The sequence below is a fragment of the Plutella xylostella genome, chromosome 19, assembly GCF_932276165.1.
Source record: "Plutella xylostella chromosome 19, ilPluXylo3.1, whole genome shotgun sequence".
Taxonomy (NCBI): domain Eukaryota; kingdom Metazoa; phylum Arthropoda; class Insecta; order Lepidoptera; family Plutellidae; genus Plutella; species Plutella xylostella.
The window spans coordinates 5,283,629-5,304,552 of record NC_063999.1 but is presented as its reverse complement, the minus strand read 5'-3'; the positions used below and the strand labels follow the sequence as shown (position 1 = coordinate 5,304,552).

At 35.2% G+C, this 20,924-nt stretch overlaps 1 protein-coding gene across 1 annotated transcript; it reads right to left on the bottom strand.

The window, feature by feature from the left end:
• Positions 1 to 5,408: 5,408 nt before the first annotated feature.
• Positions 5,409 to 19,520, bottom strand: LOC105390332 (proton-coupled folate transporter). Its single transcript, XM_011561617.3, has 5 exons — positions 18,169 to 19,520; positions 16,046 to 16,147; positions 11,263 to 11,484; positions 7,694 to 7,850; positions 5,409 to 6,246 (listed from the first exon to the last, which is right to left on the bottom strand). Exons 1-5 carry the CDS (start codon positions 19,157 to 19,159, stop codon positions 6,159 to 6,161), a joined length of 1,560 nt encoding a protein of 519 aa, XP_011559919.3. The 5' UTR covers positions 19,160 to 19,520; the 3' UTR covers positions 5,409 to 6,158.
• Positions 19,521 to 20,924: the final 1,404 nt, after the last annotated feature.

Genomic DNA, 20,924 nt, shown 5'->3' with positions numbered 1-20,924 from the left:
CTGACCCCCACACTAGGGATGTATTTTATAATAACATGCAAGTCATCATCATCAGACTCTAACACAGCCCACGCCACTGGATGCGATCTATAGCTTTCCGCATCCAATTATTACCAGCAGCCATCTTTCGCAAGTCGTCACCCCATCTATTCGGAGGGCGTCCTACACTACGTAGTACTTGTACAATTGTACATACCTACATGCAAGTAAGTATTTAATAAATGTTCTCGATTTTTTTAATCACGTGATCTAGGTATCGTATACCTATAATTCTATAAATGATCCAAACTGAACTTATTTCCTAAAGAAACAAACCCTCCGAATGTAGGTACTTTTAGCGATCTTCGTTAATTTGTTCGATATTTTTTTTATTTAAATATCTAGACATAGGTATAAAAAAAAACTTGCTAAGTACTCAAAAATAACCTAATGTGAAGCGACTCCCGACAATAGAGTTAGTTCTTCAATTTTTCATGCAGCGAGAGAAATTACACGTCTATTACGCGCAAAATGTCTTAGAGCCAGTTAGAAAAATTATTAACTTTTCCACTGCGAGTTCATTGTGACACTTCAAGAGTGTACAACTTTTAATTGCATAACTCTCCTTTATAAAAACATTACTGAAACTCGAATGAACCTTGTGAAGTTACGAAAAAAATATTCCTGCTTGAGGCAGTAAAACTTTTTATTCATGTAAATTTTATTGGCTTCTTATCATAACAATAAAATGTTAAGGTAGGATTGCACCTGCGCCTCTCTTCCCAAATTGTTGCGTGCCAAAGTATCGTACATTTTTCAAGTAAGTATGTGTTGATAATAAGGTAACTAAGCAACTTATTTATTTTACAATCATCATCATCACGACCCATCACGTCCCCACTGGTAGGGCACGGGTCTCTTTCCAATGAACTTCCTTATTACGGACCTAGGCTGCTAGAAAAAACCAGCCGTGCAATACAGCGTGTGCAAAATGCATGTGCTAGGTTTTGCTTCACGATTCCCAAGCGTAGTCACATCACACCGTATCTAAACAATAAAAAAATTATAAAGATGCAAGGTCGCAGGGAACTTCATTTAGCCGGACTTGTCTATAAAGTAGTGCGCAATAAAAAGCCGGAATACTTATATAATAAAATTGAGTGGCAAGGAGAATCGCATGGTATTCATACGCGTAGTAAAGCCCGTAAAATGATATCCTGCCCCAAGCATAAAACAAAGAATTATAAAGGATCCTTTAAATACGCCTCGTCCAAAATCTGGAATAACATACCACCCCCTATCCAAACCGCCATGACATATCTATCATTCAAAAATAATATGAAAAAATATATTTTAGATAAACAAATATCCCTAGCTAATGTAACATATAACTTTGAAAAGAAATTAAACTAAATATAGTGCTTACCCAAATCAATCTTATTAATTTATCTCAGTTTAATACATTTTTTTTAATATTCAATATTTTTATAAATATCTAGTATACAATCCCTACATTAAAATACACACTTTCATCAAAATTCACTCACACAAACTTCAACGCATATTATAAAGCACCAAATTTGCATAATATAATTCCATTGTTTAAAACTATAATATATATAACACTGATACTACACAAAACATTATTTAACTCATACTTATCCACTCATTCAAAATTTTCAGTTACACATACCGATTTATTTAAAAAAGTTTTATTTATTTTTATTATTATTGTTTTTTTTTTAAGATTATGAAATAAGTGCATGAAATTGTATTCTTCTTTTAGTTCTGTAGTTTACTTTACAAGGCGCCTCTGTTAGACTGTAAGGATCTTGTAAATAAAATAAACACACTGGGGCATGCTGAAAAACAGCGTCGATCGAAGACAAGTTTTCCGTCGACTTATGCTGAGCATGTCACCATTTGCCAAAAGAAAATTTTAATTTATTGAAGTACTTGTTTTAACTATAATAGTATAATGTAACTTACCTAGTCATAATTAGTTATAATATAGAATAAGTTATGTAAGGTCATTTTTATTTTGGCAATAAAGCATATTTTTACTTTTTACTTTTACTTATTTTATTAATTGATACATAATTACGAGTTTATTTTAAATTAGATCATAATAATTATGAGTTAATAATCATGGCGGGTAGCCGGTAGTGGGTACATGAGGAGGATTGAGTATTATGAAACTCCTTGGGAGAAGCCTATATCCAGCAGTGGATGATTATTGCCTGATGATGATGATGATGATAAGGATCATGCCAAAAACAAAACATTCAAATAAATAGGTATTGGTTATATAATCTACACCGGAGTACGCGTTGTTATGTCGCAGGCAACTGGTTTAATCTCCTGTTTGATTGAACCGCTAGCCCGTTCATTGGATGACGCTATTCAGTTGTATGACTAGGCCGAACGTTGATTGTAGAAGCGTCACAAAACGTCCAACTAGTTAGCGGACTTAAAATCAGTCAGGTGGTGAATAAAACAAATATGGCTTCTAACAGCGAACAGCTGACACAAAAAGCACTTGTATTGTTATTTTTTGCAAATAAATTAGCTTTAAAGTGCGTTATTTATGTTAAAATAGTGTGACAACATGGATTTACCTATTATTTCACCGCCGGCGGATAGTTTCAAAGAAAAAATGTGCTGAAACTCGATAGTTATGAACAACAATATCAAGGTACGTTTATTGTTATTGTTTAGTTAATTTGTGAGATGAGAGCTTTGTAACATAGTCTTTTTGTTGACTCTTGTCTGGTCATGTTCATCCTAACCAGACATTACAAAGTTGCTATACTATATCCCATTTAACGACTTCGCTGAATAACGTTCAGTCAAGACGTTGGACGTTACAGTCAACCACTTGACGAGTTGTTCTTTAGTCATTCAACTGAGTAGCGTCATCCAATGAACGGGCTAGCGGTTCAATCAAACAGGAGATTAAACCAGATGACTGCGACAGTTATATGACTTAATCCAAACCATGTTTCGTCAAATCTACACCACGTTTCGTCAAAACTACAACATGCTTCGTCCACTACTAACTTACTTGTAGGTATGTATTACCACCAATGTTGGTTTTCCCAGGAGGCTTGCTTCATTAAACAGTATTTTTACTTAAATTCCAAGAAAACTCATTTGGTGCAGATCCGAGCTGAGTGGAGCTCTATCGCAATATCCCTTTGTGGATATTTGCTTTGCGTGCTTATTAGAAATCAGCTTAGCCATTTACCATCCTTCAAACAAAGTTTTTTTTTGTTAATTAACTACTACGAAACTTAGGGCCCGTTTCACAGAGTATAGAAAGTAATATAGTATGCCATATAAATATAACCCACAGGTAGCCATTATCCAGATATTATATACGTAAAACAGACCATTAACTTTTTTCATCCTTCGTTGGGTTTCAAAGGCATTAGTATACTAAAACGAACCTACATGTTCACTCTAAATGGCCAGACCTAACTGTATCTTCAGCCCAATTCCTGAAACACCAAGCTACCTAGAAGAATCTAGAACTTTAATTTTTCGTTTTAAATTCTATCTTACCGCGGCGATATCCAACACAAAGGCGACGACGGAACTTAGAATCGCTTGTGGCTGGGTTCACTCCCGTTGGACATTAAACTTGAAATAATAAAAAAAATTATACATGGTCCTGAATTTTTTTTTAAGTACCTATATGATTTATCGGTCGAACTAAACAAGTTTGCCCAAGAAACATACTTTCCATTTATTTAGCACGCAGAACACTGAGTGCAAGTTTCTACACCATGGAGCAGTAAAAAACGTAAATGTAGGTATATGGCATGGAAGAGTCGCCACCTAGCGGAATAAGCGCTGTACCTACTAACTCAGAGCTTTATGTTTTACTTCTCAAACTGTGAAAAAAATTACTGACTGCCATGCTTGTGGATTGTTCGCTGGTAAGCCTCAACTGAGCGAGCACGAATAATTTTACATTATTTATGTGATTAAATTTATCGAGACTATGAAATTTTATTCTCTATAGGTACTGCTATGTAATTTCGCAAAAAAAGCCAGGCTTGTCGACGAAATTAAATGTCCAACATATTTTTTTCACACATTTTGATGGTGACATTTACGAGCCTCAACGATGAGCCAACGATGAAATTCTAACAGAATCACCTATCCCTCTACAAACATTATTAAACACACCAAGAAAATTTCCCTTGAGTTTTCCCCTACCTCATAGAAATCCAAGCTTCTGCGCTATTTTTGCCCCAATAGGCAATTATAAAACAGTCCAACAGAGCAAGGTCCAGTGATTAAATCCGATGGAAGAAGTCTTTGTGGACAGTCCCCGTCCGAATGTCTGTGGCAGACACTTTGCTATTTATAGATGTGTAGGAATTGTGCGATCGCCAACACGGCACGGCACCCGCTTATTTATCATAGGTCTAAAGACTGCACTTATAGTGCTTAGCATCGCCTTACAATGTTTTCAGTGGAATAATTTTATTAATAATCTATTGATTAATAATAACCAAGTGACTATCATACATTAAATAATGTAATCCATACGAAATACTCTTACATCATGACAAACAAACCTATCGCAATTTTTATACACTGCGTCGATATTAAATATATTATAGAAGTTACGATTTAGTACAGAAATTAATACCTACACATTTAGATTATACTAATATTCATAGATGTTAAAAGCAGTGTTGCATTTTAGTAAATAGAATAGAGACCAATAACTTTTGCAAGTTTCTATCGCAACTGGCAGAAATTGGTGATAGGGAAGGTTTGCGGGGACCGCCGCATTCGCAGCCTTATCTGCTCCCAACATTTTACAAGCGAACCCTAAAAGTTATGTGGCAATTTGCTTCGTTTGTTGGACACACACAGTTTGTAAACGTCGTAAAAATAATAAGGAATTGGGAAAATCTGTACTTTGACAATTTACTTTGTGTGCACGCAAAATTAAAAATATGTTAAGATTAATTTTTATCATTTAAAATAACTTAATTTTACAATTTTCATGATATTTAACAAAAGTGGACATAATATAATTATGAGAAATAAATCCTAAACGATATGAAAATCCCTATTCCTTTCGTATATTTTTATCAATATTTAAGCAGAAGCATTTAAATAATAATAAATAAATAAATATGTGGGGACATCTCACACACGGCCATCCGACCCCAAGCTAGGCAGAACCTGTGTTATGGGTGTCGGACAGCTGATATATCTACACAAATACATAGATAGATACATATTAAATATAAATATCAACACCCAAGACCCGAGTACAAATATCTGTCTTTAAACAAATATCTGCCCCAGCCGGGAATCGAACCCGGGACCTTCGGCATAGCAGTCAGGGTCACTAACCACTACGCCATTCAGTCGTCATTTAGCATGATAATTAAACAACTTTGTGGATTAGTTAGGTATATTTATTTATATTTTTACTTAACCTATGGGAAAGCAGTCCAGTCTTACGTAAAATATCACTATTCTGTCTCATTTTACTTAAATACTATTTCAATATTATTCATTTATTTACCTGCATCTGCATACTATGTAAGTACCTATATGTATAGTTAGACATCTTAAATTCAAAAGAATAAAATATTTATGATTCATAGTCTTCACATCTAATGAGAGTAAACATATCTCATCTTATAAACACCGAGAAATATCTATTACTTATACTTAAATAAATCACAGTAAATAAATAGGCACTTGAGACATTTAATACAGCTAATGATATTTGATTCCTCAAGTCGATTTAACCTATAATGTTCACATGATTAATTTATTAACGCATAAATATACCTACGTAAATTTTAGTTTCGAAATAACTAAAAGCCTAATTAAAAATCCGTCGTAATGGATACCGAACTATTATACATACTATATCTGACCCCTTAGCGTGAATTGAATGTTCATCGTGAACGTGACGTGAAATTACTCGATGAATTTTGTAGGGAAATTTTAGTTCTGCTACCGACCGCCAGGGGCGCTGTTTATATTTTCATACAAATTACTCGATGAATTCTACTTCACGTTCACGATGAAAATTCATGCTAAGGGGTCTGCTGTAACCGTGGTCGACGGTTATAAAAGTTCATGAATACCTAAGGAAAATAAGGCTTACATAAATTTATGTAACTAAGCAACCACATCTAAAATCTTGAAACTTCATTACTTTTAGGTACTTGTTCGTTTTCATGGTCTGCAATATTTCTTCTTCGCATTATGATGTAAACAATTCTGAAAAGTATAAAACATGTTTTTTAAATAAAAAAGGTAGGTTTATTTAGGCACGAATATTTTAAACACTTAAATCTGCATACTACGCGAGTTAAGCTTTGAGCTACTATTAGTTCGCTTTGGAGGGTAGGCAGAGCAGAATTTATGCATACTCTATTAACAAGTGCAATGTACTTAATCCTCAATTGACCTTTACAGGTGATACACAACTAAAACGACAAAAGATGTAAAGGTAAGTAGGGTTTGTGAAATTAGGGCTTAAGTATATCTACATAAAGATTGGAGTTAGGAAGTTAACGTTTTGAGTTCTAAAGTTCTTCATAAATCATGATTCATATAATTTTCATTCATGATAATATCATGCATGATATTATGCGTACGATAACTAAATAAATTTTATTCTGTACCTAAATAAAATGATGCATTGCCTATTACGACACCTAAAAAAAGCTGATGTTAGATTAAGAAATCATCTACGAACAAAGGGTCTCATTGACAAATTGATACAGTCAAACCATAAAGTCCTGACATCAAAGAGTGCGATTTTGCTAAGACTTTTATGATCATCAGTTATTTACTTACATTTTAAAAATAAAATACCGATTAATTATGAATTTATAACAGATTTGTCCTTTAATTATAACAGATCGATTAAATTCGATCTTAAACAATTAGTTAAAATGTACTTCCGTTTTCAAGACTTTATTAACGTTGGACTGTACGTATAAATTGATGCACAGTGGTTCAATCGCCAAGTTGTCCTGAATATGGAACCTGTACGGCTGTTAAACTGTTCTCTATGACGCATGTGCTTATTATGGCCGGTTACTTTCGCTTTCGATTGGCGCCACTCGGATAAAAACGACGCAGGTTATAAAGCTTGGTGATAATGATAAGAGAAAACGAAATTATTTTATAATCTTGCCGAGAAGAAATTAAGTTTCATTTTATTTAAGAAAATATTTAATCACAAGCATTTCACACTGTAAACAGTAATTTAGTTTACAATGTATATGAAGATGCTATCGTGCTATAAATCGGTTACCAAGGGTTATTTAGGAATATGAATGTAAGTTTATCATTAATTTGGTAAATTTTCCAAAAACCTAAGTAGGTAGTACCGCAATTTACCGCATACAAATACCGAAGAATAGCATGTAGGTATTTTTTTAAAGTTAGTACTTAGTTACAATTCTGCCAGCGATTTTACCCGCCGGTTTTTAGAACTGACAAAAATAATTTGATAATACACACAATAGGTAACGAATACACTAAATAAATGTTGTACTTAATTGGAATATTCTCTTAATCAGCTTCTCAGTAAATCTTAATTGAGTATTTAATATAGTTAAGACTACTTATACTTATAAAAATATAAAACAGATAAACTTATACTTATAAAAATATAAAACAGATAAAAACACAAATATAAGTTAGATCTACTCACAAAAATAACACCAACGCGAGACCCGTAAGTACCGCGTCAAACATGTAGAAGGCGCCTGGAAAATAGTCTATGGTTTTCACATAGATGTGATTGGAAGCCGGCGAGTATATGGAGGGGGCCAGCGCCTCGCTCACTCCCATCAACGCGCTCAGCTTGGCTGGAAAATTAAAAAGAAATACGGTTACGTTCGAATTTTAAAACTTACCGTAGTGGACGTTTTAATATGGTCGGATGAGTTCCAAATTTTTATGAATAATTTGTGCACTAGCGTACCTAGAGTATTTCTAAAAGTTATTTGCCTTACAGGTCCTTATTGACCAATGAGTCGAATTGCAATGGTGGGGACTATTTCTGAATTTCGTAGACTTAGCTCCAATTTCTCTATAGTCGGTTAAATCGTAACCAGGGAAAGGTTGATCAATCACACGTCATCTCCATACTAAATTCTTGACAAATGTTTCAAAAGTCAAGCATTAATTCCTGGTTATGCTCTAACCCACTATGACGAAATTGGCACTTAGGCCCGGTTACGCGATACTCGGATAGATCATAACAAGGGATTAGTTCATCAATTATACGTCGTCTTCATATTAAATTCTTGACAGATGATGTCATAAGTCAACATCTAATCCCTGGTTATGATCTAACCGACTATCGCGAAACCGGGCCTGAGAAAAAGCCTTCGATACCGTGAATTGGACCTCGCTGAGGTCAAGTCTACAATGCAGGGGCATTAGGGTGCTTTTCCACCAGAGATGTGCTATGCTACGATGCTATGGATGCGTTTGATATCCACCAATCATATTATTGGTGCACATAGCTTAGCACTGGTGGAAACGGATTCAACTAAGATATGTTTTTTGTATGGAATGATGCGTGCTATGGATGTGTGCTATGGATGCGTGCTATGGATATGTGCTATGGACCATCGCGAGTGGTGTAGCTATGTATGTGCAGAGCAGACCTACAGTATGCCCGCGTTTTTCACTGATGAGATGCGCATCTTTCTCGCACAGCTACTTTGCGGCGGCGCATCTTCGTAGCGCATCTTCCTCGCACAGCTACCTAGCGTAGTATTGGTGGAAACGGTCACATATTTTCGTAGCGTAGATATCACATCTTCGCAGCATAGCTGCATAGCACATCTCTGGTGGAAAAGCACCCTGCGGAAAATGTTCTATGGCGCGAATATTTACCTTCTTCTACGAGTCAGGCGCCCAGTAGCGGCTAGGACTCTATTTTATTTATTTTAAGATATGATTTTTCAATAGTCAGATAAGTGTTATTTGAGGAATAAAACATAATTTAACTCTACATTTATTTTATGCATTACAGTCTGTATTATACAAACAAAAATACAATGACTCTATTGGAGTTAAAACATATATTATGTTTTTGAGTTAGTGATTTCATAAGTAAACTTTTCAAAAAACATAAGTTCGTAGGTCAGAATCATAGTAATGAACACTTTAGGTACCCACTTAATATACAGGGTGTCCCAAAAGTCAACGTCATCCCTTAAAGGGCTGATAGGTCAGCTCATGAGAGCCCAGAATATCACAATATGACCTTAGTAAAAACTCGATAATTTTCGAGATATTGGCACTTTTATAAATTTGCTGAAAATTGACACCTTGGATCAGTTTTTTGCGTGCCACCGGTCCAAAAATCCATATTGTTAGAATTTGTTTGGTGTTGCATCACCCTGTATAGCCCTGCTATTGATCGCAGTAAAAATAAATATCGAGTTATGCTGTATGTTTAAAAAAAACACGGTTTTCAAAGTCATAAAAGGTAATCGTATTTTTTTATAAACAACTTTGACTCTACATACTGTAAAAAAAATACACCACGCAAACCTGGCACCTTATTTGAAAAGATTGCTCATTTAATGCAGTTTCCAAAATGGTATGAAACGTTGCTATTGTTTTGATTAACAAAAAAGTTATTGCTATTTTAGTACAAAACGACCTCGATGTAAAATTGTTTGAAGGAAATTTATGACTGAATTTATTAATGGTAAGTCATGTTGGAATGAGTAAAAGTAAAATAGGTGGCGTGGCCGGGAGTGGGAAAAGAGACAACGTTGTCACAGTTAATAAAAAAACGCATTTTGAGTATCTTTCTCAAAAAATGTGGACTATAGCAACTCCACATTCCCCATAAATGTAGCGCATGGTAACGTACATTCCTGAGTAGTGCTAATGTGTGATATTGTACAAGTAAAACGCTTACACATGTACATTGTACACCCACAGTATCCAAAAAAGGGACAGATCAGTTTGTCATTAACATTACCTCTAATTACTTGTTATTTATTTTAAAGTTATTGTTAAACAAAACCAAACTCTCAAAATCATGATTATGACCATTAATGAGCATAATTTTTTGCTGATTATGTACTTAATATAATAATGTGGTGATATAATTTTGAGAAATAAAAATAAAAGTCAATAAATGTTTGTTTTTTTTAAATAAGGTGTAAAAAACGCAAAATATGTTTTATAAGAGTTTGGTAAGTTTTTTCTTAGCTATTTTTGCGTCATCTATGTTGCCACGGCTGACCCCACCACCTATTTTACTTTTACTCATTCCAACATGACTTACCCTTAATAAATTCAGTCAGATAAATTTCCTTGAAACAATTTTACATCGAGGTCGTTTTGTACTAAAATAGCAATAACTTTTTTGTTAATTGAAACAATAGCAACGTTTCATACCATTTTGGAAACTGCATTAAATGAGCAATCTTTTCAAATAAGGTGCCAGGTTTGCGTGGTGTATTTTTTTTACAGTATGTAGAGTCAAAGTTGTTTATAAAAAAATACGATTACCTTTTATGACTTTGAAAACTGTGTTTTTTTTAAACATACAGCATTACTCGATATTTATTTTGACTGCGATCAATAGCAGGGCTATACAGGGTGTTGCAACACCAAACAAATTCTAAAAATGTGGATTTTTGTACCGGCGGCACGCAAAAAACTGATCCAAGGTGTCGATTTTCAGCAAATTTATAAAAGTGTCAATATCTCGAAAATTATCGAGTTTTTACTAAGGTCATATTATGATATTCTGGCCTCTCATGAGCTAACCTATCAGCCCTTTAAGGGATGACGTTGACTTTTGGGACACCCTGTATATGATTTAGTTTTGTACAGTATGTATACAGCTACGATGTACCTAGTAGCTTTCATATTACACATACCTACCTACCACATTGTAATAAAGACACGATGAGTTCATTCAACTGTGTATAAGTCATAATAAAAATACTACCTAATGACTATTAGCATGATAGTAATACTAGCAGGTATAATAATAGGTAATGAAGCAATTTTAATGCTTTGTTTTGTGTTGTTATGGAGTATGGTCAGCTGTATTAAGTAGCTAAACACTTTAGTACCTTGTCAAACTGACTACATAATAAACCGTCAATGTTTGAATAGGCAGTTGGTGAGTTTGACAAGGTTCAGAAGTGTACAGCTACTTATGCAGCTGACTTTATCAATCTAATAACGATATCCTGTTGTGCATAACAATTTTGTATGCAATAGAACCCAACTTACCGATTTCCTTTGTAGGCACTGCCTTTGTAGCGATAGACCGCACAGCTGCCAGTCCAGTAGAGCTGAATATGTTGAAGACCGGCGCCGAGTAGAACCAATCACGGTTCGGGGCGAACGCAATCACGAAACATGAGGCTATCCTGCTCACTCCTGCGAGTCCCCCGATAGCGCTGTCCTCTACTCGCAGCTTCTTGCTGAGGAGAGAGACGCAGAAAAGAGTTCCTGGAAAAGGAAAAAATTTATTTTGTGAGTTATTAATTTATTATAAAGTAGACAGCAGTACCTACCTATAGTATCATGATGGAATAATTATATTTCCAAGTTTGAATAAATATATCGATAGGCCCTGTTTTCAGAAAAAAAATGTGGAAGCGTGACAACCCTAACTTGAGAGACGTTGCCGTATACCGGGTGAAATACTATCAGTGAACTTCCCGTCAGCAGTTTTGTATACCCTATAGTCTGACTAGTCTGAGCAACTTTCATGGACCAATTCTGAAATCTGAAAAATATAAAATAAAAATAAATATTAATCTAAAATTCGAAAAAAATACCAACAAGTTCATGGTAAACTGAAGTCGTACGTAGTTAGTATCCCAAACGTAGGTAAGCAGAGAGATAAAAGTCCGCCTCGTATAAAATGATGGGACTAGTTCCTTTATATTCAACAGTTACGTAGTGTAGTAAAATAACTCTTACGTCAATATTAAATGGACTTCACATTGACCTAATGCACTGATAAATTGGTCATAACGACGATGCATGTCATTGTAACAATCTAAAGTGAAAATATTTGTGAGGTCAACCGGGGTCATTGCAGCAGACAGGATAAAAAGTCTGATAAGACTTTTCTTAAATAAATATATCATAAAGTAATTACTAACAAATAGCGATGTTTGCCGATGGATGAGGAAAATCAACAAAGTCATTATGATTCTCAATAAAATTGTTAATGTACCTACATATCTCTAGCATCAGTTGGCATTTAAGGGCATAACAAAGGCTAACTTAAAAACGTAATTTCTGTATATAAGCATTTTTCCCAAAACTCTACAATTTAATTTAAGAAACGCTTGTAGGTAACGGCAATTTCTTTCGGAAATAACATTAAGTAGGTTGACAACTTCTTGATATCAGGTGTTATAGTTTTAGGTTTACTACCTTTTAAGAGGTAGATTCTTATTTGTTTTAGTTACCTAGCCATCCTAGACCACTCTAGTATGAAAAAAAATATGTAGATATTATGTACCTTCACAGAACACTGGAAAACCTAAGCATTTCAAATAATGTAACAGTACAGTGGATTAAAAGTCATAACGACAACATAGGAAATTGCGAGGCTGACCGACTAGCAAGAATGGGATCAAATACCCTACCAATAGGGCCAGAACCATTTATTAGTCTGTCACCAAAGGCAATAAGGCAATGTCTCACCGATAAAACACTATCTGAACACAATCAGGAGTGGAAAAATCGTGTAGATTGCAGACAAACTAAAGCGTTTATTGTATCACACAACCACAAACTTACACGCTACTTACTCAACCTGTCCCGTAGTAATATATCATTAATGGTAGGACTAATAACAGGACATTGTTGCGTGAATAAACACTTATATACCATAGGTAACTCAACTAGTCCCTTATGTAGGACATGTAAGGAAGTAGATGAGACGGTTGAACATATTTTGTTAGCTTGTCCACCTACTACAGAAACAAGATTATCTATTCTTGGACCAACAGAGCGCCTACCTCAGCTATTACAACACCCAGGCCTGCTACTCCAGTTTACCCGGGAGCTAGGCTGGCTGAGCTGAAACCAAGGGGATATGTACAAAGGTTCCACTCGAGAGAGCCACGTACAGGAACTTCACCCCCTATGAGAATAGAATAGAGAATAGAATATGTACCTGATTGAGGTAAAGCGAAAACGTTTCTTTCGTCATTTCTTTCCTCCTTAATGATGGGGCCTTTGTGAAATGGTGGTAGAGTAATATTATGACAATGGATAAATAATTGTTAAATGTTACGTCCAATAAAATTATATTCTATTCTACTAAACACCACACTAATGAAATTGAATTCTATTTCAAGATTAGCGATCTCCTAACGCAAAAATCGGAAAAACATGTAGAGATATAACCGCTCAAAATTTAGATTTAAACTATGCCTATTGAGTTATAAACATTGATGAACTCTGTTAATTTCGGGAACGTTTTATCTGTCGAGTTCAACGCACACTCGCTAGTCCCTTGGCCTGTTTTATCATTTGACACACTACTCTCAATACCTACATTACTATGGCCACAGATTGCATAATAATAGTAGATTGATGCTGTGCAGCGATCACAGGATTCGATACTATTTTCGAAACTACACAAACATTATGGAAAAAGAACAGTATCGTCACCTGTTGTGACATTTGTTTTTTCCATTATGTTTGTGTAATTTCGAAAATAGTATCGAGTCGTGTGATCGCTGCACCGCCCGTGCACAGGCAATGTTTTAGTGGGTGACGATGCATTTTAAACATTTAAAATAATTATTTTCTGCTGAATGGTTTTTATAAATATTGTTTAACAAATTGCACAAAGGAGGAGGTTATAATTATTATCATCATCATCATCAGTACGTAGTCGTCTACTACTGGATATATTTAGATAATTATACGAAGTCTTCTTCTTCTTCTTTCGTGTCAGTGAACATGCGAATTTTTATATTTGTCCAGACCAAAAAGAAGCAACTTTGATAGCATTCTGGTTGGCCTGGAGTAAGTCTTCCCGTGTGCAGGTGGAAGGGCACAGGGGACAGGAGAGTAAATGCTCCATAGTCTGGGGGGCGGTACCACAGTCGCATAGGTTGGTACCAACGGTATAGCCCCACTTGCAGAGATTGTCCTTGCAGCAGCCTACCTCTGCTCGCAACCGATTTAGAGTCTTCCAGATGTGCCAGGGAAGACTGTTACCGGGAGCAAGTTTTTCCTCCAGAGGTAGGAAAGGATCCTGGGGCTGCTTTTCCTCCCAGAGCCTTAGCCTTGCGTTTTGTGGGTTTTCATCCGTTAGGGACACCTCACTATTTAGAAACGCTTTGCGGCTCTATACGAAGTAGGGACTTATCTAAGTATATTACTTAGTACAAAATCTATAGGAGATATAAGTTTTAGAACTGTCTTTTTTCCTACATTTTAAATGATCTATTAATACGTAGGTATTTAAATTACGTATCTAGACTTAAGAACAGTTTAAAATATTTGGGGACATTTAGGTAAGTTGATTAGCTAGGTTATTAGAGTAACGAGGTTTGTATTTATGTTTATCTGAACGATGATGGGTCAGATAACATCATCTATGATGCAATTTGTGCAACAACCACGCTTTACTAAACTCTTAAGGCGGTTATAGCTAATGGTAATTTTTGAACTAAAATTGTCTGTTTTTGGCTTTATAATAAAATAAACTTATCTTGGCCCTTGTTATATATAAACCGCCTTACATAATGGAGTTGCAAGAATAGTTAAAATATTTGTAAGCATTTATTGATTCTTAGTTTTCCTTTTAAATTCAATTAACCTCTTGAGCCTTGTTATCAACCTCCCTAACGTATGTAGTAAAATAGGAGTCACATCTACCAACTACAATGTTTTTATAAAAGTATTGAAAATTTAGATAAAAGCAATAGAAATTCTAAAATATTAATCTTGAAATAATGCATTATAAAATCATTCTCATCGTATACGTAAGTATAGCCTTGGTTTCTGCGATTTTATTCAATTATTCGGTTTAGTGCCTACATTTGCCGGAAATAGGTACCTAGGTAGGTACCTGCCATAATATATTTATTTAAATTAACTTCAAACCAATTAAACAGTTTCATATTACATATTTAACAGCTTACTTGCGAATATTGATGATATGCAATAATACCGATTACTTAATCGAGTTATTGATAATACAATAAGGTAGATTACCTATGATGTTTGGTACCTAATAACCATTTGGAAAGGTAATAATTATTTGCTTCTTTCAAGCCGCATAGGCGTGTCTCGTGTGATGATCTGATGATGATATCATCATAACAACGAACAACACAATCATTAAAAGACTGAATCTATAAAGCAAAGGTCACGGGCAATAGCTAGTGCATCAGATAAAGCCACGAAAATTATTACAAAGCTGAACATTTTCTCGCAAATCTTACAGAAAATAATTCCCGAAATTATTATCAGGAGAAAGTTTTATGCCGTAACAATCGGTGGAAAAACCGTCGCTTCTAAAATCAAAACTTTCTTGTCAGTCTGACTGAATAAGAAGTTTTTTCTCTCGAATAAACGCCATTAAAATTGAACGCTAGAGTTTTAATCAGGGCTCAAACCCAAACTCATTACTATTTCATGAGACGCCGATTTACAACGGAAGGTCGCTATTTCTTAAACCTTGCGGACTCGAGGAAAATAATACACAAACAATTGGAACGGAATTAGTGTTTTAATTTATCCCCCTACTGTGTTTGTTTTGATCTGAGTTAATATAGACGAGAATGGGTTAATAGTTGTAAGCTTAGGAAATAGATTTAAATATAGATTGTGGTTCTACGCCGTCTGCCGTACTGCTATTTCAAAAACCTCAAGACCTAGTCAAAAAATTGCTTTAATAATGCATTTGATATGGTATATTTGAACAGATGCAGAGAGTAGGTCAACCTGTAGATTTTCCTCAGACCTACAAGTCGTTCTAGTAACGCGTATTTAATCTATGATTACGTGTGGTGAACATTACGACACTCACCTACAATGCCCAGGACGGAGTTGGTAGCTCCGTAGATGCTGTACTCCACTTCGTCAAAACTGAACCGCCGGATCGCGTAGAGATACGCCACTTGTGAATCACCTGTGAAAATAATATAAGTACCGAAATGATACTGGCTCGGAAATATTCTACCTTTAATAGACAGAGGTCAGGCAGAGGTTTATTAAAGGTAAAATATTTCTTTTAGTTCGCTGCCGTCGCCCGGGATGGTTCCGAGGAGGCTGGCAGCATTCCCTCTCCCTAGTACCTAAATCTGTATAAATTGACCGGACAGCTTTTAGTGATAAGATCATAAGTGATATGAGATCAGTTCTGTAATAAAATTGTGTCCTGTTTTTTATAATTATCAGCCCTCAATCGCCCACATACATAGGTCTCCTTTTCTGTGCACCTTTTTTTTTTGTGCAAACAAAGATTCTCTAATCTGATTGAATCCACCATGGGCAAAAAACCCTTTTGTATTTCAGTTTCATAAGTAGGAAATAAATGTTTAAAATCAATTATAAATGCAATCCATTCGTTACAAATAATATCAAATATTGTATAATTTATTCAAATACTAAGTATATGCAGTTCTCGATAATTCTACGAACAAATAAGGACAAATTTAGCATTTAATAAGCCTTGATTGAGAAACCACTTCGCAATGAATTTAGGTCAGTAAGCGCAGGTTTTGTGAGGCTGGTCAGAGTTAACCATCGGTTAAACATTATAAAAAAATATTGTTTATTTCAGCATTTTTAGATACTTAACAAATAATTCTATGTATAAATGTATACCCATAAGATATCATCATAAGCTTCAGCCAATAATCATCCACTGCTGGACCCATTAGATATAATAATATTTTAATAAATTTGTCTAGGGTTTTGCTTCAAGAACCTAATCATTCATAGGAAAATATAATTCAGTCGCAGAAAAATTATAGTTAAGTATAATTAAAATTCTATTAAAATAATATAACTTTTATCTACCTATCATCATAGTCAAAATTATATCTACAAAGTATGTACAACCATATTTATGTCTTATACAGATAATATATAGTAACTTTATATATTTATAATAATTTCAGTTTTCTTATCATAGATTAACTTCGAACAGTAGATCGGAAACCGGGTATAAGACGGATAGCCTAGTAGAGGCGAAAAACCAAACATAGGTAACATGTGGTCTGAAGGACGCTGGCTGGTGCGATTGCATTATCTAGATAACTAACTGCATTAAAGGTTTCTACGCAATATACAGGGTGGAACTGCTACATGTATGCATCCGAATTTTCAAAACATCTTCATAATTTCAAAATAACTCTTTATAATTATTCTAAGTGCCTACGTAGAATCCCCTTCTAATGTCCTAAATACTGACAATAAAGATTTAATTTAAAAATAAGTTTACATCGGTTTTTATACTTTAAATAGCTGAAAATACTTAATCCCTCGTGTGTAATTTTATTTAAATTTGATTTATAAATGGTAGAGCAATGGATTGTGCTATACTGTGTTAGGACAGTTTAGGTAAGTACCTATTCGATTGGGCAAATAAAGTTAGCAAATGATTGGCCGTAGCATGTAGTGGCCTTAGCGTGATACAGATTTTTTGCTGTTCAGTTTGTTTATAAGTTGCAACCCACTGGCAACAATGAATTGTCAAGGATTTCACGTTCTTCTCTCTCGTTCGCCTTGCATATCGAGTGAATGCCCTTTGGGAATCAACAATCCACATGCACAATACGATTTGATATTTAGCCGCACTATTAAACAAAAAAACAATAAACATTGAATGAATACCTGTGTGACACCGGGCTAATTGATGTGAGCGTATAATGTAAAGTACAAGCCAACAATGAAAACAGTTTTGGGAAATACGAGTGTCTGTAAAAACTTGTAAAGTATGTACTCACATAAAGTAATTTTCTGTAGCAACGGCTCTGTTGAGATGCTAATTCTTATGTTTACAGACTTATTGTTATCACTCGAATTTCGCGACTTCATAAATGATTCATGAGTACGTCGCCAAATTCAAAGATAAAGTCAAGTGAATTGAATATAAAGCAGCCAAATAAAGTGTTTTAGTTTAGAAAATTGTGTATTACCACTTACCATAAAGAGGCCCCACCATTAGAAGATACAGCGCCAATACTAAGATTATCAAAGTCCTTCCTCTGCCATCACGTTTTTTGAAAACCACTGCCACTGTATTAATGACTAGACCCAAAACCTCTTTAATTTTTTCCACTAACCGGTTCATTGAACCATCGCTAGAACCACATGTGTCATTGTCTTCCTCACATACACTGTCTTCGAGTTTCAAAATACCGTATAGAAACGAAATAATGTGCAAACATAGAACCAATGTGAATATTCCGTAATACCCAATAGCGCGGAGCACTATTCCACTCAGGGCCGTTCCCAGGGGGGTCCCCAGATTCACGAATATTGTAACAATTCCGAGGCGGAAAGTTCTATTCTCCACTGAAGTTCTGTCAGCCATGAAGCTGTACATACCCATAAACACTATTATGTAGCTACCGGTGAGCGCGGGGGGCAGGGCTTCTATCAACACTGTCCCCGACACCGACAGCTCGTCAAAATAATACGTCGCCAGCAGAAGCCCTATATTAGTTACAATTTCCCCGACCATCGGGAAAAGAATACATATTTTCCTCTTCTTTGTTTTGTCGCTCCAAGCACCCACAAAGAGCACCATGACAGCTGGTATACCAGTTTGCAACGGGAACTTCCAAGCGGTCACTTTCGCTACCAATGATTCGATTTTATTCAATTCATCTTCGAGGCCCGTGGTGTTGCGATCTCTGATGCGGTCGCAGATGTCGTCACCGAACTTGAAGTTGACTCTGCACGCTTTTTCCAAGTGCATATTCTGTACGGCGAGCGTGGAGAGCGCGATGCACAGCATGTAAACAAACAGGCATGGCTCGACGGTGGTTTCCACGTAGAAATATTTGAGTTTCTTCAAAATAGATTTGCAATTTTCCCGGATGGATCTGCTTCTGCTTTCGGTGTCTGTGAGCCTGATGTTCGACTTGGTGAGGTCGTCGGAGCCCCAGATGGGCTCTGCGAGAGCGCTCATGTCGTAAGTATCGTAATACTGAACGGTGTCGCGCGGGTAAAAGTGAAAGAGTGGTGAACATTCGGCTGGTAACACACGACACTGCCGGCGTTGTCAACGCGCGATAGTGACTACTCGTTTAATCCGTGGCTTTTCGAGTGCGGAGTTGTTTCCAAAAACCCGAGTTGTAAAATGTCAGGTTGTAAAATAAAGAATTGATATGTGTGCGAGTCCGAGCGGCGGCGTGCGCGCGCGCATCCCGCGCCGACGATAAGACAGCCGCAGCAGCGTCCGATACATTTTAATAGCTCATTTAAGTGTCGGCCAAGGCACGGACATGATTGTGCTCTAGCACTGATTTTTTCTGGCCGATATTATACTTGCATTATTCCTTGACTGACGACCGATGACTGAAGGCGAAAGTTTTTGTCTTAGCTAAATGGACATTGCGTATCGCCAGACGGTCTGTCTAGGTGCTAGTCCAAATGTTTTGCCAGAAGATATAATGAGGTTTTTTTAAATATAAAATCTTATATTTTTGTAAAGGGTTACACATAGCGAACATTGACCTGAGTTCGGCTAATTACTGATGAAATTCATCATTTGCTAATATTATTAATATATCATTTAAATAATAGGGGACTGTTTAAAGTCAATTAAGCATATCTTACAGTATACATTACCTACCAACAATATTATTATAAATAATTCATAAAGCAGAGTCGTCATATTTTCACTGACAACATGGCTACAAAAATCGTCCTACAAAGGTGCAGAAACGTATACTTACAAATCTCATTATTATTAATTGGATTATATGGTGATTGATGGATTGTATAAAACATACAAACTAATTGAAAACCTTCTACCTTTTCTGAAGTAGGTTAAAAAAAAACATGACGAAATTGGTCTGTATAGTGTATCTTTCATTTTAAATATTTATTTATTTTTAATATTCATAAGTACTAATGAAATGAAATGAAATAATATAGAAATCAGGAATATGTTACGAGTATTATGGAAAAATACTTTAATATCCTTAGAATGCATGATTAGGATACTGAAAAAAGACTGTCGCTATGTGACTTACTAAATAATTATGAGATGACATTTTGTGTCTACTATAATAACGACATTATTAAACTATTGTAGAGACGAAAGATCACTTCATAAGTAGATTAGCACTAGGAACCTACTAGGAGGGTCGCAAAATGAAGAAAAAAAACAGAATGAGCCAATAAACATCGGATCATTATTTTGATTCGACCCACCTTGTATATGTATATTATAGTTCTCAGTTTAATAAATTTTACATACCTACATACACATAGTACCTACACATACAGGGTTATTGGTAGGTAGACCGGATCCTTTCAGGAGGTGATAGAGGAAGGCATTTCCAGTCGATTGAACCCAATAATGCATTATCCTAAACTTAACCATTTTTGAGATATTTAATATTTAAGGTTTTTTTAATTTTTCGTCAAAATTATATGCTTAAAACCGAAAATAAAAAAAACTAGCCACATTTCAATATTTTTTTTGGTTGTTTTGCATAAGTAACACCTTAATAAACTAATCAAAATAATCAAATGTGCACTATTCGACTTAAATTAGACATAATACCTCAAAATAGTGAAACATTTTGAAAAAATATTCAAAACGCAAAAACAAATAAATGAAATTAAAAAAGATTTTCATATGACATTTTTTTGTGCACTTCAGCTTAAAAACATGGTCAACTAATAAGCTTTCAAACAAGATAATTCATTACCAAATCGATTAA